This window comes from Bombus affinis, chromosome 15, assembly GCF_024516045.1.
Source record: "Bombus affinis isolate iyBomAffi1 chromosome 15, iyBomAffi1.2, whole genome shotgun sequence".
Lineage (NCBI taxonomy): Eukaryota > Metazoa > Arthropoda > Insecta > Hymenoptera > Apidae > Bombus > Bombus affinis.
In genome coordinates, this window is record NC_066358.1 from 7,973,213 (window position 1) to 7,990,599 (window position 17,387).

The 17,387-nt window shown below is 29.3% G+C and overlaps 1 protein-coding gene across 8 annotated transcripts; it reads right to left on the minus strand.

Moving 5' to 3' along the window:
• Window positions 1–423: 423 nt before the first annotated feature.
• On the minus strand, window positions 424–15,579 carry LOC126924814 (mitogen-activated protein kinase kinase kinase kinase 5). Of its 8 annotated transcripts, XR_007713705.1 has the most exons (22): window positions 15,316–15,579; window positions 15,181–15,238; window positions 14,364–14,519; window positions 14,004–14,236; window positions 13,645–13,908; window positions 13,359–13,554; window positions 13,190–13,290; window positions 13,029–13,096; window positions 12,404–12,496; window positions 11,494–11,532; window positions 10,630–10,683; window positions 9,828–9,895; window positions 9,415–9,561; window positions 9,024–9,199; window positions 8,724–8,928; window positions 8,471–8,654; window positions 8,127–8,404; window positions 7,967–8,050; window positions 7,804–7,896; window positions 7,592–7,718; window positions 7,296–7,505; window positions 424–7,189 (listed from the first exon to the last, which is right to left on the minus strand). XR_007713705.1 is itself a non-coding variant. In XM_050739701.1 (21 exons), the coding sequence occupies exons 1-21, from the start codon at window positions 15,424–15,426 to the stop codon at window positions 7,406–7,408; spliced, it is 2,835 nt and encodes a 944-aa protein (XP_050595658.1). In that variant the 5' UTR covers window positions 15,427–15,579; the 3' UTR covers window positions 424–7,405. The 8 variants fall into 8 exon arrangements, 7 of the variants coding, with proteins under 7 accessions (XP_050595658.1, XP_050595662.1, XP_050595659.1 ...); XM_050739701.1 differs by having other exon boundaries at window positions 424–7,505; XM_050739705.1 differs by lacking the exon at window positions 12,404–12,496 and having other exon boundaries at window positions 424–7,505.
• Between the last annotated feature and the right edge of the window lie 1,808 nt (window positions 15,580–17,387).

Sequence of the window (17,387 nt, forward strand, 5' to 3'; positions counted from 1 at the left end):
AAGTTTAATTACAGTTAAAAGAAGAAAATTGGAGAAACCCGAAGTATATTTCTCTGGTGGATAGGTAAAAGAGTATAAGTCAAACTTTGGGCAAAACAAGATATTCTAATATATTTCCTATTGCTATTTTTTTGCTTATAGTCCCAATAAAACCTATTATTATTTCATATTACGAGTATTTTGTGGATTTATAGCCATTTGCCTGCCCATCAGAGATTTAAGATTAGACAATAATGAACTCATGATGCAAATGAGATTATGATTTATTTGCAATCGCACTATGCGAATGATCTAGTATCTTTGCAATAAATCAACTTGATTATTGTCAGTTTTCGTTTCCATTATTTAAAATCATTGTCATACTTTCACATTGAAATACTTCGTAAGAAGGGTCCGAAGGTGAATTTGAAGATCAGGTCCTGATTACTTCAGGTAGGTTTTATTACGAGAAATGTCTATTTACAAGAAGTTTCGGCTAGTCATGTTTACAGATACGAGAGTAAATGATACATAATGTTCATAAATTAGCTTTGCAATACTGCACGTGTATAAAAAATACAGGAAGAAGAAAAAGAAGAAAGAAAAATTACTAAAAGATAGAAAACTCAATGAACTGAAAAAGAAAAAGAAACGATCGTTCATTATACACATTATATACAACTGTAGTAACTATATAATACATTTAATTGTTTAGTATTATCTCGAATGAGAGTTCTCTCTATTTAGAAGAACTTTCTTCTTTCAAATCTCCATTAGTGTTGAGGTTACGAATATAAATATAAAGAATAAATTAAGATTCGTTATTTCGTTTACCTAACAAGAAAGCATCTTGTATAACAATACAAGGGAAAGTAGTGCGTTAAATACGATCCTTTCGGCATAAAAATCGTCTCGAGTCATCCATTTCCGTTTAATTACAGGATTATCGTATGCTAATTACTGAAATCAATGTTGTCCAATGTTAAGCTTCACAGATTAAGGGACTTCCCCCATCTTGTCTCTGTTATGCTACTGGAGTGCCATCTACTGACGTCTACTTTGAATATCCCCGCGCAATTTTTGTTCGTTAATCTCTTTATTTCAAGCGATACTCCAGCAACGACAAAACAATACAAGAAGCTTTGTTCGAGGACAACACTGATTTGGATAATGGAGACCGATCGTGCAACTTTCTGCTGCATCAAAAGGGTGAAGACATCAGCATTTTCCAATTAGAACTTTTTAGGAACTCCTTTAATGTATAATTTATTTATATAATATAAAAAATAATAAAAACACCAATCATAGGTTTTATACAAAATTTGGGAGTTCCGTGAAACACGAATACGACGTCATTATTAGGCTGAGGATGTTTACGCAAATTCAAATTTTTGTGGTCACAACTGAAAAAATGGAACCTAAAAAGATATTTATTATATGCGTTCTGAGCATTTTTACATTATCGAATATCCTATGATTGCATAAAAATCCGCAGTCTAATTGTTATGAAAAGTCTTCTTCGTAAGAAGCATTGGAAAACGCTGTTGCAAACGAACGAAAGAAATTTAACGAGATCGTTATCTCTTTTCCTTTTGCTTTTTTATACAGCATCTCATGGAGATGCTACTTAAATCTACAAAAATTCACTTATGCGACAACGACACATCCTCTTCCTACGATTTCGTTTGCAAGAATATTCTCATTAAATCATCGTCTCTATTCGCAGCTAAAGCTTTGGTTAATAATGCGCTATTGACAGTATTGACAATTCTTATAGTTTCTCCCTTTCCTTTTCTCCCACGAAACAGCGCAAACTAACGAAATCCCGACGACATCGTTATTCACGCTAATCCTTATACTTCTTTGAACTTACATTTCTTCTCCGAAGAGTATTTTTATTAAATATATATATTCATATATTTATATTTATATATATATCTCTTTTTTCTTTTGTCTCATTCTCCCTAAGTCGTATCGTCATTCTTACAACACCAACTTGCCTCTTAAAATATTCTTTTTTTTTTTGCTTACACGCATTCTTAATAGAAAACATAATACATAGCTGAACAAAGAACCAAATCAATTTTGATAACATAACTTAATGATATCGTGGAAGAGCACCTGTAAAAATCCATGATCTATGAATCCCAAGAGTGATTTTGCAATTTCTCCTAATTAATCCAGCATTATTTATACGTAAAGAGCAATAAAGACAATAGTAATAATTTTTCAAGCTCAAGAACATTCCTTTGTTACATTAAGAAATAAATTATAAAATAATCAAGTGATTGCAATTTTATTCATGTCACTCTCAGGATTACTTATAATATTATTGTTATTAGAAAATAATAGAAATTGTATAGAATATAAGATCTGAGAGATTACAAGACATACAACAAATGTTTGCTTTTTGTACAGTTGTAAATATAATCTTGTAATTTTTTCAGATAATTTTATATTCCTCATTCGTAAATAGAGGCAAAGCCATTGATCTGGTCAATATGGACAGGTACATGTTATCGCTGTACTATTTGTCCTACTGCTATAGAAATCTACATTGTGTGTGAATTGAACAGCAGAAATATTGGTGATTCCATAAAAAATATTAATATAGAAGATACAGATCTTTTTCATAAAATCAATTGTTGCAATTTCATAATGCTCAATTTACACACAGCATACATATACACGAAGATTCAATAAAAATTAAATATTTTCAGCTATGCACTACATTCAACAGAAACACTCCTGAAGAATCTAAAATTTCGTGGTCATAAGTAGAACATGGATATGTAAAATCTGCATGTGTAACATGTTTCTGAATTCTTATGTTTTCTTCTTGATTCTAAATTTTTGTTTCCTAATAGTTGGTCTGTCATGAAGTATTTATAATTATTTTTCTCTTTCTTTTCCTAATACTCTTTTTCACTGTTTAGTTAGTGTAAATATTGTTGCATTTAGTCAGTGTTCTTGTATATGCGTTTCGCACTACATATTTGATGCCATGAATGAAATTATTGTCTTTACAATAATATAAAAGTTTGCCAGGTAACATTGCAGTGTCATTATTTACGACATTATTGAAATAAAAATTCAATCTTTTCCTTATGTGGAATCTGTACGCAATAATGTTTACACATCAATGAAATCAAAAGAACATACGTGTATAAAAAATTAGTAGTGTATTGGGTTGGCAACTAAGTGATTGCGGATTTTATCATTAGGTGGTGATGGCAAAATCCGCAATCACTTAGTTGTCAACCCAATATCTTTATACATGTAATGTACATACATTCTTGAATACCTAGAAAGCATATAGATTTTTTATCTTTCATTGATTCTAGTAATCTATATCACACCATTATACATTTGCCCCAAAATTATCTTTAAAACATGAGAAAATACTAATTACATGAACAAAATGTGTACTGTACAATTTAAAAGATATACTGAAACAATTTTTTTAACAAGAAGCATTCGAATGCTTACAAATGCTTACAAATCTATATAAAAGAATGTTATGAACATTTATCTATTGAATAACAGAGATGAAAAATGATTAATAACTTGAATAAAACAACGAGCATAATTGAAACATTAGATAATGTACAAAAATTTCATTTAAATGCCGACATTGCAAGCACTCAATATCTCCTAATGGTACATGCTTAATAGCAAATACAAGGAAGACATTGCTTTATATACCTTTCCTTTACAAATCCTACCAATTTACATGAATAACACTCTACTAGACTTCTCCATCATGTTGTTATACAATTTGATTAAACAATTTCACATTTGATTGCTCAAGCACTGATTGTAATTGCATACTAAACTGCTGACACAAACGTGTAAATATACTGACGCATTGACCTGCTTAATCTTATTCCCTGAAAAAACATCTCTCTTGTCTTTAAAGCTATGTCTATATATATTCTCTTAAAAAACTTATTAATATTGCAGATATTTTAAGAATCATCTTCAATTCAGCATTCAAATGTGACACTACATTTAACAATAAGACTTAAAAAGTAATTAATTATCACTTTGTGCACTATGTGCATGCATACAAGAGCTTTATGATGAACGAATAAATTCTATTTCATAGACTTTATTATATTTGGAATGGAACATTTGAATAAGTATGTAGAAATTGATACCTAAAGGTAATATGCAAGACAAGAGTGATATTTAAAATGGTAAAGTTTACTATCCTGGACATATTTTGAACACATGATCGTTTCAATTCTTTCCATTTAATAGACTGTCAGCATAAAATGTTTCAAGCACAATTTTGCTGCATCTTGGGATAAATCAGTATTCAATCAGTATTAAATCAGTGTTCAATCTTGTCTTAACATAAGTGGTAAAAATGTTGGTACTTTACAACCACATAATCTACATGTTTTGTTCTTTTTAAATTATAATAAAACACTGTAAGAAGAAATCTAATAGCTGAAAAAATATTTCTCAAATAAGAGAATTAAATTTGTGATCAAAATTTAATTACACCACTTATGCTGCTAGCAATAGATACAACATTCATATAACATAATTATTTACCACAAACAATAAGCAGTCAGATATTATTTACTATAATGACATTATTATAGTAAATTTTTCATAGCATAATACTTTCTTTAGTAATCCTACTTTCTATTTACACAGCGAATCTTCATATAAAATACCAAAATATTTCAACATTTCCAAGATAATTTTACTCTGTCAATCCTTCCTAGCTCAATTTACATTTCATTCTTGCCACTGCAAATCAATTACTTTGGTTTGCAAGCTATCGACATGGATGGAAAAGTGCCAGATACTCGCAAAATCTACTAAATGGCATTTAAAAGACATTGTTGAATTTAATTATTTTAAAATATTTCATTTTATCATATAATCGATTCTTAATGACCTCATTACATTATTTTATTAGCATACCTGGCCAAATTATATTCAATATAAATAGTATTGTATTTTGCGATAATAATACTAAAATACTAAAATATAAATCACTATCCTAATAAATTTTAAACTATGTAAAAAGTATTCATAATTTTTTTTTAATACTTTAATTTTATTTAACTACTTAAACTTGCAATAAGCAATAGTAATTACTAAAATCTTTATCATGAAATATTTTATTTGTTTAAATATTACTAATAACTGACCATCTTTTTTTATAGGCTTTTTCATAAAAACTATTAGTTTTAAAATAACGCTTGAAGTGAGATCTATTATTCTCTGCAACGTGCAAATTGCAGTCTTTAAATTGATTTCATTTCTGTTTTCTTTTTTAATATTTAACATGCAACACTAAAAAACTTAAATTTTGGAAAGAACAAGAATAAATTTTTTAATTCTAATTTGTCTTTTATTTAATATTATTTATTACGCGCAAAGATGTAAAATTTTCTACTCGTAAAAAGATGCATTTAAATTGGTCGTTTAAACATTTATTTTATGCTACCATATACCAAAAAAAGAACTAATTGAATATCATTAAAAATAATCTCGAATGCAAATAAAATGTCTACTAATCTATAAATAAATAATAATTATATTGTTCTGAATATTTTAAGTAATTGATCATTACAAATACAAACTACGTTATTCATCTCTGTATTTATCATACAAAGACACCATAGAAATATCACATGATATCAACTGATACTAATATTAATTAAATCACTGATGCAAATCAAATTTTATATATTTGTAAAATATTATGTTGTATATACCAGATGATATAAAAAAATCTCAAATGTTAAACGAAAATTAATTTTAAGAAGCGGAAATAAATACTCAGCGTTTAACATTTGCATTGATCCTTAAGCTCTATTTCATCCAGCACTCTTCCTCCTGGATACACAGTTCACGTGTTAAGAAAGTCTTTCGCAAATGAGAAATCGCGTTTCTCCCAGTCTTAATACCCATCACACAAAATGCACTTAATGTCCATTATCTTGAAGAAGTAAGACGTTAATTGAAATTTATATATAATATATATAGACACACCGTGCTCCTAAACTTTGAATTCATGTACAATACGAAGAAATTGTTTCGAATATTTATAATATATATCCACTAAAGCCATATTTCAGAAGAAAATTATGGAGCAGGAATTTCGACCTTAATTCCTTTTTTAAATCGCTAATTATCAATATTAGAGCTTGACAATTAATTATACAACATAAAGCATTCCATGGTGCATACATTTTAAATCGTTTATGATACCTACTAAAAATGATTGTTTCAGATGAATTAATCATTAAGACCATTTTCATATATACTTCTTAAAATAAATAATTTATGATTGCCCCATCATAAACTATTTGCAATTTCTACTGTATATTCATAGTACAATCATCCAAAATTAGAGACACTGATGAACGCAATGTCTTATTAAAATAACTTTGATGCAAAGGCCCGATGCCTACCAAAGTAAAACTTATACAAAAGAACAGAACATTATATTGTATCGAATATATGGGTTCCAATTTTATATTTTGTTCTTTTTCCCTTTTTCCTCTATTCATGCAAGAAAAATATATATTTGGGACTGACGTTTAATAGATATACTTTTATACACGATAATTAATTTGTATTTAAATCGTTGTCTTTGTTGCTTTCTGTTTTACTTGTTCGAATATATTAATCTACTTAAACTACCTTTGGCAAATATCTTCTATGGCTCGTACAAAGTTTAGACGAGATGTTTACGATTATACAATTAATTTATTTCCAATATTGTGAAGATCTTTTATATTATCTAAAAATTATTCTAAAAATATAAGTATCCGTGTATCTACAAGTAAATATCGTTATATATGCGCGGTTCGCATTGTTCAAGATCCATGAATGTAAGAAGATGAATTTAAAAAATGGAAAAAATTGCTTAAAATCAAGTTTCGTGTCTATCATTTACTAGACATTTACTATAATAACGAATGTCGAGAAAAGTAGATCGCGAATATTCAATTTCGCGATCGCACACATGTTTCTTGGGAGAAGTTCCGATTGGTATAAGCTTTATTTTGCCAGGCATAAGGGCAAATTTACATATTACTTTAAATATATCGTGCTTCTTTCTAATAATCTGTTCCATCGTGATCTTCATTCAGACCTCGAAGACCACTAATTCTAAATACGTCTTCGTTAAAAAGTTTCTTTTTTTCTCTCGGCAAATAACCAGTCTATGCAGCAATGACTATATGGACAACAGTGACGAATGACGTGTTTGTATGTGTGTACATTAATGTACATTGATCTTATCCATATGCACTTTAAAACAGGATAATTAACAATTCTCTTACCAACATCGACCACTGCCTCTGAGTCACATTTTACTTTACACGCAGTCAGTGGGAATCACAAGTCACTTGCGATACATTATATGTCTGCACATTTATAGTTGGAAGATAATTTAGTAACTGGCTTCGTGTCCAGCAAGTATATACAAATCCGCGCCTTCGGATTCAGTCAGTGTACCTGATTGAACCAAATGGCTCTCCAGCATCACAACTCTATCGAAAAAAAAATTAAAATTTATTACTTCATTTACAAACGTTTAAAATGTATAAAAATTTATTACTGTACAACAGACACATACTTATCCGACCCAAGTAGTCTGTACGTCCTACTCGGATCACTGATTTCTTGTGTAACTTCGCCATTCTTGAAACTTCTACCTTGCATGCCATGTTTGTGGAATGCTAGTACACTATCAGGTAAGCAAACTGAAAGCAACAAAATGATTATGAAAAAACTTATTATAAATATAGCAAAGTAAAAACGTTACTAATAAAAGAAATAGAAACTTACTAATGGATTCAATTTGAAAGTTAAAGTGTAACTCTGACATATGCTTCCTGCTCGACCTAGGTTTTCCTTGTAGCGTTACCACTTTCACTACATCTATAAAGCGAAAGGGTAAATAAATTATAGATCTTCAAACAATATTATACAAGGATCCTTTTTTACTTACTATCATAACAGACTAATATTGCGTTTTTCTCTAGCTGTGTAACATTAATAACATGAAGGTTTTCCCTTCTTGGTATCACAGTGGCTGTAAAAATGGGAGCAAATAATAACAAGTATACTTTTTAAACTTAATTAGTACGGGATAACAAAGAGAAAGATACCAGAACCATCCATATCTTCCAATTCATCACTGTGAAACCAACTTGCCCCCGAGTTCATATTAATTAAATCCAACTTCAATTTATTTTGCTGATATGGTTGTTTCACAGACACGCACACCATTGGGTATTCCATTTCGGGTGTAATTATAATTTCAAATACGTTTAACGGTGTCGGTAGTGTACACTCGAAATGTTTTAACAGCATAAACTTATTAAGAGGATCGTACCATTGCATTAAAAATATTCCGGTCGGCATTGCACCACATAAATATTTATACCTGCGTTAAATATTTTATGGATTAATGGATTACATAAAAGAAAAAATATAATATTTATTCACTTACCCATTATATGGATTTCTTCCTACACAACACTTGGTACAGCCTTTTGTGTCTGGTACCTTAGTAGTTAGGGCAAACTTCCTAGGTACTAATCTCTCAGATATTTTGTTCATATGCAATGAAAACCTGTGAGTTTGCTTGCTTTGCATCGCTAATAAATCGTGTCTATACAATTGCGGAGTTTTTCCTACAATTCGAAATCAGTATTGCGTATATAATAATTACAAAATGATACCTTATATTATTAATATCTTACCCGATAAAGACATGAGAACATCTTTAATGACATACATCCAAATCGTACGTCTGGGATACAATTGATCTATTGCAGTTTCATGAAGTTCATTTAAATTTAAATTATAAATCCCCTCCTCTGCCGCGATTAATAAATGCTGATCTCTCGTATCCGGATGAATCCAGCTTGCGGTACAATGTATTCTTAACGGACATCCATTAAATACCTATACAAAGATTCCAATATTTTTCCAGATACAAATTAGATTATTACTTTTTATGATTATTTGGAATGAGATAAAGATAGATAGACTGAACTAACTTTCGAGAAACATGCACCCATATGAACCTTGGGTGTTGGTGGCAATCCATTACTGATTGGTCTAGGAGGTGTATGGCGTTTTCTGTCCCTTCTTCTTGGTGGAACAGGAGGAGTATCAGATAATAAATCTGGGCTCATACTTTCTCTCTCTCCTTCATCTGGCATCTCATTTTGACCTACAAAAAATTGGTTTAGTGATTAAACGAACTATTTTTAATGTACTGAAATTGATAATATAACTATTTTAGAAAAAGAAAAACGAATTTTAGAAGCATGCTAGTAGTGTAGGTTGAAAGTGGAGGTAGAATTATAGAAATTCACATTAAGGAGTCCTCTTAGGAAAAAAATTGTAATCTATAGTTTTAAATTAAGAATTAGAGTGCTTTCCCACCATTTGATTGGAGAGATTCTTCTCTAGGACCACTGTCAGAAAGGGATCGTTGACGTTGTCCATTGACAGCAGCTAAGGACTGAGCACTGTTCACCAGACCATACAACTCATCCACAGAGCTATGGCGCCTGGGACTTGCTTGTGATCCTAAGCAACGAATCTATTTTTTATACTATTGTCTTGATACTTTTCAATTTTCAGTATTTCCAAATCACTTAATACTATCAAACTACTTTGATGTGTAACTTGAAACTAATACACTTTTACCATTTTAATTCAATTGGTTTTGAGTTTCACAAATTTATAAAAAATAATTAGCAAAGATTAATATACATAAAATCTCATGCAGTATTTTATATTGATAAAATGACTGCATAATTTAGTAGAAAATAGTTATAAGAATATGTGCTTACCTGACATATTATAATATGGACAATGCACTTCACAATCATTTGATGACTCTCCAAGAGGAAGGGTAGCTCTGGAAAAGAATAAATAGACCAGCATTTATTAAGAAATATTATTATATATCAATGAAGATAAGTGTATTAGAAATTTTCTTTTCTAAAAACAAATGCTACTTTGTTGTTAGTAAATTATAAATAATCTTTAAATAATAATTGAGAAATATGTATTAATAATAATAATTAGTCAAGAATTTAAAAGAAACATTGTTTATGAAATCGAGAAAATGCAATGAAAAAATGTTAGAAGGTAAAATCAACATGTACAAAATCATGGAATATTAAAGCATTTGTTATCATACTTAGTGATTGTTAGTAATTATTTAATAAGCACTGGTAGGTGTTTTTGGAAGAATATAGTGTGTCTTATAAGAATTGGTGCTTAGAAAAAATGATATGTTTAAGCAAATGTACAACTGAATTTATTAATACAATGTTTATCAATGAATAAATCAATCGTTAGGGGAAAGACTCTAAAATAATACTATTTCGAAATTATATATGGGTTCTCTTTAAAATATTTGACTTCCCATGAATTTTATGTACATTTAATTTTGTAGCATCCTATGTAATTGTTACAAATAAAATGTATCAATGAATTATTTAAAACTAAACTTAAACAATTATCATAAACAATTTGTACTAATTAAAAGGCAATTATTACTTTCAGCTAAAAGTAACAAAAACAACCGAACTGTATGTACAACCAATAGATGAAACAGCCTACTATTACATTTTATCATTTACTTACTGCAGGGAATATAGCTGGTCGCAATGCCCACCAACCATCGACATTGCATTCCCCCTGCACACATGAAACTATAATCATATACTATAAAACGATTACACATTCTTTTTGTTATTAATCCTGTAGAACTTTTTGTCTATGTATTCATATAATTACTTTTTTATACATAAAGTGATTCACTTATATTTTATGGGGAATATATGGGCAATGGTTCTTAATCAAAATAATATACATGACTATGTTTAATTATAAATAAGGCATATTATGTAGTAACACTTATTAGCACAACCAATTAATTAGATACCATTTCATTTGCTTTTATCACAGCTGATTCCTTATCATTACTAAATTACAAAAATATAGTTGAAACATATGTTCAAAATCTTAATCTCTCTGTAACAGATATATAAACTTCCACCACCAATATGGTTAACAGTTGTAAAAATTAATTCTACAAAAAAAAAAAAAAAAAAAAAAAAAAGAAAAGAAAGAAAGAAGTTGCATGCAATAAACAACATTAAAAGCATCTATTGCTAAAGAGCCATACTTTCAAAGTATAGACTCCAAAGTTACCATATTTATATACATGTATTGAGTTATATTTATATCTATAGGAAGTTGTACAAGGAATATAAATAAAAGGTGACTAATAGGAAGAATCAAAGAAATGCATAATGCAAAATAGCTTTAATCAATTTTGATGCATCAAATAAAATGCAAAAGAGAAGATATTAAACAAAAAATCGTTAAGTACATTTTAATAAGTTAGTAAGAAGCTGCTGAAAAACTAGAAGATTTTAATATAAGGCATTAGGAAATATATGTGCCAGGTGCAAGGTGCAAGGGAAAAGGGTTACCTGCCAATACCTTAGCAACAACTCCTCATCAATGTACTGCAATAGACTCCTGTTGGGAGAAATTATTAAAATTACAAACTGATCAGAGAAATTAAAGCTACGAGAATTAAAATGAGCCGAGAAATTCGGATAAGGATCAGAGGTAATATAAGGATAATGAACAATAATTTCAAGATGCTATACTAATTCAAGATTAGGATTTATAATAATAACAATTAGATTATAAATTTCAAATTTGAATAAAATATATGTATATAAACATGCCAAATTTTATTGTGTCTCATTAAATCATATTATTTTCTATTCATCATTCATCAATTACTGAATGCATAAAATATTATGGAAACATATACAAAATATCAGTCTTTAAAATGATGTTTTTTTATGAAAGATATGGAAATAAATTTAACAAGACAAAAAGATCTTTATATAAAAATAAAATATACAAGTGTGATAATAATACTTACGTAACAGTACTAGTGAATACATCAAGACTTTTTTGAACTTTCATTTCAATCATGCACTACTTAAACTAATTTATATACCAATCATCACATGCATACTTTGTATGTAATATGTATTATTTTAAAAAATCAATCATTTGTAGAATATAAATAAACAAAAATATTAATTATTTATAAACTATAGTATCTACGAAAAAAATATATATATATATAAAGAAAAAATCTATAATCACTAGCTTCATGCCTTAGATTTTTAGTCACTTTTTATATAGCATGCAAGTCTACTTTAAAAATCATAATATATATACTTTAAATTAAATAAAAAATGTCATTCCATCTTGCTTGTAGTTTTATTAACTTATTTATATATCTGGAATAATATTAATGTCAAATTTTCTTAGGTAACAATTCAAAACTGTATCATATCTTCACACCAAACTACCTGTATTTCATTACCTTAAACTCATATGAAATATCTCTGTGTCTGTATTGCCTTGATGAGATTCTTTACTATCTGTTGTATCTGTTGTAACGTTAGCGGCAACAGTACTGATACAAAGATAAACTATATCATGTCTAGGAAGACTACAGAATCATTAATATAAGGCAATCAAAACATCATAAATTTTTTCCATTAATTTTTACATGACACAAGGGATAAGAATTATGCAAATAATTGCAATAAGCTAAAAAAAATATCTGAATATCTTTCAAAAATAATATTGGGTTATTAAATTTTTGGAAATGTTAAATTTACAAATTTACTTTTCGCTCGTCACCATTAATAGTCGATGCGCTGTATACAAAGCAGAAGCAAACGTGCCATATGCATCTCGACCTTTGTTAGATCAAAATTGCTGTTTTGCTTTAAACAGTTGTCAACTATGTAACGAGATTAAAATTTATATAAAATCTTAATTAATTAGATAGTAATCGTTAATTATTATCCTGTTTAAAAGACAGGAAATCAAAACAGCAATTACCATATTAGTGGAAGGATCTTAAAGCATCCCCTCCCTGAATTTTCCAGGACCACATATCGATTTACATAATTAAATAGATTTATTTTAAATATGCTTACTTTTCCTGTACGTCTTCAAACGCTGACCCGATACCACAATCCGGATGAACATCACAGTTATGAACAGACTAAATAGTTAAACATAGAAATATTATTTTAAATATCTTATTATATGATATAGGAAAAATATAAAAAATATTTTTTATCAAGTGTGAAATCACCTTGACGTTATTCATAATATCCATGATATCCCAAGATGGGGTAGCATCCACAGAAGGAGAAATCGCGTCTCTTTGTAACGTTCCATCAAGATTAATTTGGTCTGTAACACGTATGTAATTCGTATTTGCAAAAAAGGTAGAATATATACTTGAATATATTTGTGTTTACCATCAGTGTCTAATTGTGGTATAGGACTTTTTGGTCTAGGTCTCGCGGTGTGACGCGATGCTATCCTCTGTGGAACATTAGGTACAGCTCCATCTTCATCTGCTTCTAAATCGGTGAACATATGACTAGGATTCGATACTTTCTGCAACAATTCTAGAGCTAAACGTTTACTCATTTCTCCTTGAAAAAATGCGTGCTGAAACGAAAGTTTCTATTCAAAATATTTTCCATAAAATTTGGGGACGATTTCAATGTATATTATACATATTCTAAAGAAGAAAATAACCTGCAGTAATTTTTCGGCGGTCGGTCGTTTTTTGGGATTTTTAGTTAGAGCAACTTTCACAAAATTATGGAATGTTGGACTCCATTTGTCACGATCCTTTAACGTAGGTGGTTTAAAACCAGATTTGGACATGAGAAAAAGAGCTCTCATTGGATGTAAATCAAACATAGGTGGTTGCAATTCAGCTAATTCTATTGCAGTAATACCACAAGCCCAAATATCACAAAGTTGATTATAACCACCCTTCCTTTCTACAGCTGCAACCTACAGAAGTTTAAAGTGTAGACTTCTAAAAGGTCTCTATAAATGTCTCCATAAAGGTCTCTATAAAGGGTCTCTATTTGAGAGTATCAAGGTACCTCAGGTGCCATCCAATAGGGAGTGCCAATAAAGCTTTTTCTTTTGTTAATAGTTGCGGTAATTTGTGCTGACACACCAAAGTCAGCTAGTTTGACATCACCAGCTTCAGTCAGTAATATATTGGCACCTTTAATATCACGATGCATTTTTCCCATGCTATGCAAATAAGCCAATCCCAAAAGAGTTTCTCGACACATGTATGCTATTTGTATTTCTGATAATGGTCCAGTTACTATAATATTAAAATATTTTTTAATACTTCAACATATCCCAGGAATGTGCTTCCAATATAAATACTTCCTGTTTACATGTTAATTAGAAATTAAAACATTACATAATGGTGATAATAAAATACCTACTGTGATATATATCCTGCAAGGAACCACCTCCACAATATTCCATACAAATCCATAATTTATCCCTTCTCAAGTAACTTCCATAATAGGCAATAATGTTAGGATGTCTACAATCTTTCATCATTAAAATTTCTTGTTGAATTATTGCAAAATCATCCCCTAAAACATTTAAATAATATAGATATCACATAAATTTTTATTCATTCTTTGCAGTCTTGTTATATTTATCAATAAAAACATTCAATACACTACTGTGTGTATAAAATTTGATACCTTAAAAATATGATACAAAGTTTAAATGGTACGTTAAAGGAACATCACATTAATAATATTAAATTAAACATTAACATTAAACTAAAATTATCGAACATTAAATTAAAATGTATTTTATTTGTGTATAGATATAAAATAAATAATCATGGATTAACAAATACAATTTATAAATACAATCAATGAGAAAAGATATGTTAATATATATTCATGAGCTTTTTATATATTGTTATAAAAACATAAAGATATAAGCTTGTAAGCTTTTACTCAAATATATATTCTTTACTGAAAAGTTAAAAATACATAAAAAGGAAAGTTGAAAAGAATGGTGCAAAATGTAGATCAATCATTGTTTGACTAATATTGACTTGGTTACAAAAAGCAATATAAAGAAGCAGTTTGAAATCCCAGTTAATCAACTTTTATTTAATCATAGAAATAGATCGAGAATGCAATTGATCACTCATATCAATGTTAATTCTGGAAAATCTTTAGTGAATTAAAACTTGAGTGGTTAGAAAAAACAGTTTAAAAAACTGGAAGGACATACCTGGTTCCAACTTGATAACCTTAATTGCAGCGAGGTCATTCATGGAAAGTCTTTTGGCCTGCGATAAAAAATTGAATAGTATGTAAACATAACGAGTTCAATGGCGAATATAAAAAAATGCATGAGCGTACGAACCTTGTAAACATCTCCGTACGTTCCGCTGCCTATCCTCTGAATGAGCTCGTACTCATCCTGTGGATTTCTTCGGCTTATGTCACTGGACAACGCGTTTGCGTTCAAAGCCATTCTAAAATACGTATCCCCGCCGGTTTATCAGCTAACGAGCGTAATTAATATCTACAAAAGAAGATTAACGTTAAAGTGTAAAAACACATTTGTTCGTCAAAATGTCACTTTCGTCGAAACGTCGCCATTGTTCACAACAGCTCTGAGGTTAGTCACGACTGGGTAAGCGGTTCCTGCGATACATCGATCAATCGATCTTGTGTCTCGTAATGAAACACGTTGAACTCCTTTTTTTTTATTCATACTTTTGCATTTTTTCTTTCTCGAAATCTTTATTATAATACAATTTTTAGAGTTTTCGAAAATTTTATGAGTTTACTAATAATTGTAATTTAAAATTCTTCACATATAGACATATTTTTATATACCTGAAAATGAAATATATTAGAACTCGTTTCCTTCTTATTCATATTTTTATGTTCTTTTCTTTTTCAAAATATTTATTATAATATATAATTTGTAGAATCTTTGGGAGTTTTATGAATTTATTGATAATTATAATTTATAAAACTATGTACAGGTGAGTTAATATACCTCAACTTGATTTGCATTTCTCAAAATTACACAGATCGTTCGAAAATTGTATGAATATTTCACTTCTAATTAGACTAAGTAATGGTGTAATCGTTGAATTATATAAGTTTCCAGAAAATGATAAGTGACTCCAGAGATATTATTTAGACCAAGATTGGTAATATAATATTGGGAACATAGGTCAGAGATAAACGTTATCATGAATAGTTTTAGATAGCGATAGATATCAGTCCCCTAAACAATGCTTTCTTTTCTAATATAAGGTTTAAAAATTACTAAATGGATTAATATATCATTTAAGGCAAGATTGGAAATATGCTATTGGGATGTTATCTCAAATAGATAATCAACATTCTTTAAGCGTGCGTATGATTACTATACACGTACATATAGGAGCGTCCGACATCAACTTTACTTTTGAATAAGTCTAACAAAGGATAAATTGAATTATTCTTTTTTAAAATATCAATAAATAGCTCAATTATAGACTCAAACATATTCTAATGCAGAATTACGTCAAACGTAGCGTGTACTTTGTTGTAAGGATACGTGCACGTACTTCCATTCATAGCCATGAAAAGCACTTCCTTCAGAAACGCAGGGAGTGTATTTTCCCATAGGGGAAAACTCATTTTCCCAAGAATACAAAAACAACCTTGGATAGTCACGATTAATGCAACAGCTCAGACTAATTCTTACGATATTTCCAAATTCTATTCATTGCCATAAGCTCGTTATATCGATAAAATAGATAAGCAATTAACTAGATCTATTAATAGCTCATTAACGCAGTTATTAATTCGTGCGTCTATGAAGAAGCGATTCATCGGTTTCCCGCAAAACTGCTTTCACTCTGTATTAAACTATCGATTTATCAGTCACGGTATTTATTGCCACATAGTTAACCTTGTTAGTAGTAATTATAAATTATCCCGCGAGTGAAAATTACGCGCAATATGATTCCCTTTACTGAGTTTCGACGGTCGCATTGGGAATAGAAAGTAACGCGCATCTCTGTCGGTAATTTATCATAATTCATAGAACACATTAATAGGAACATAACTATTTCTTTCTATCTTGATTTAGGACATATGAACTTAAAATGTAATAAAGCATTAAAATACGTGCGTTTCTTCTTCCTTAGAACTTATCAAATTGTTTGCTGGACCTCATTGTATAATCAAATTAATGTTATTAATAAAGTTTTACAAGTTACAAATTAATAGGCTCTCTTGTAGTAACAAGTTTGATAATAAAGCAAATGAAATAAACAAATATCCATATCTAATTATCCTATTTGATGTAAAATTGTAAAATTTCGAAAAAGATATCTATAATCCATAACTTACAACTTTCTAACGTACTAATATTATTAATTGATAAATTATTGCGCAAAAGGGCCTCGGTAGTTAAATTACGTTTAGTAT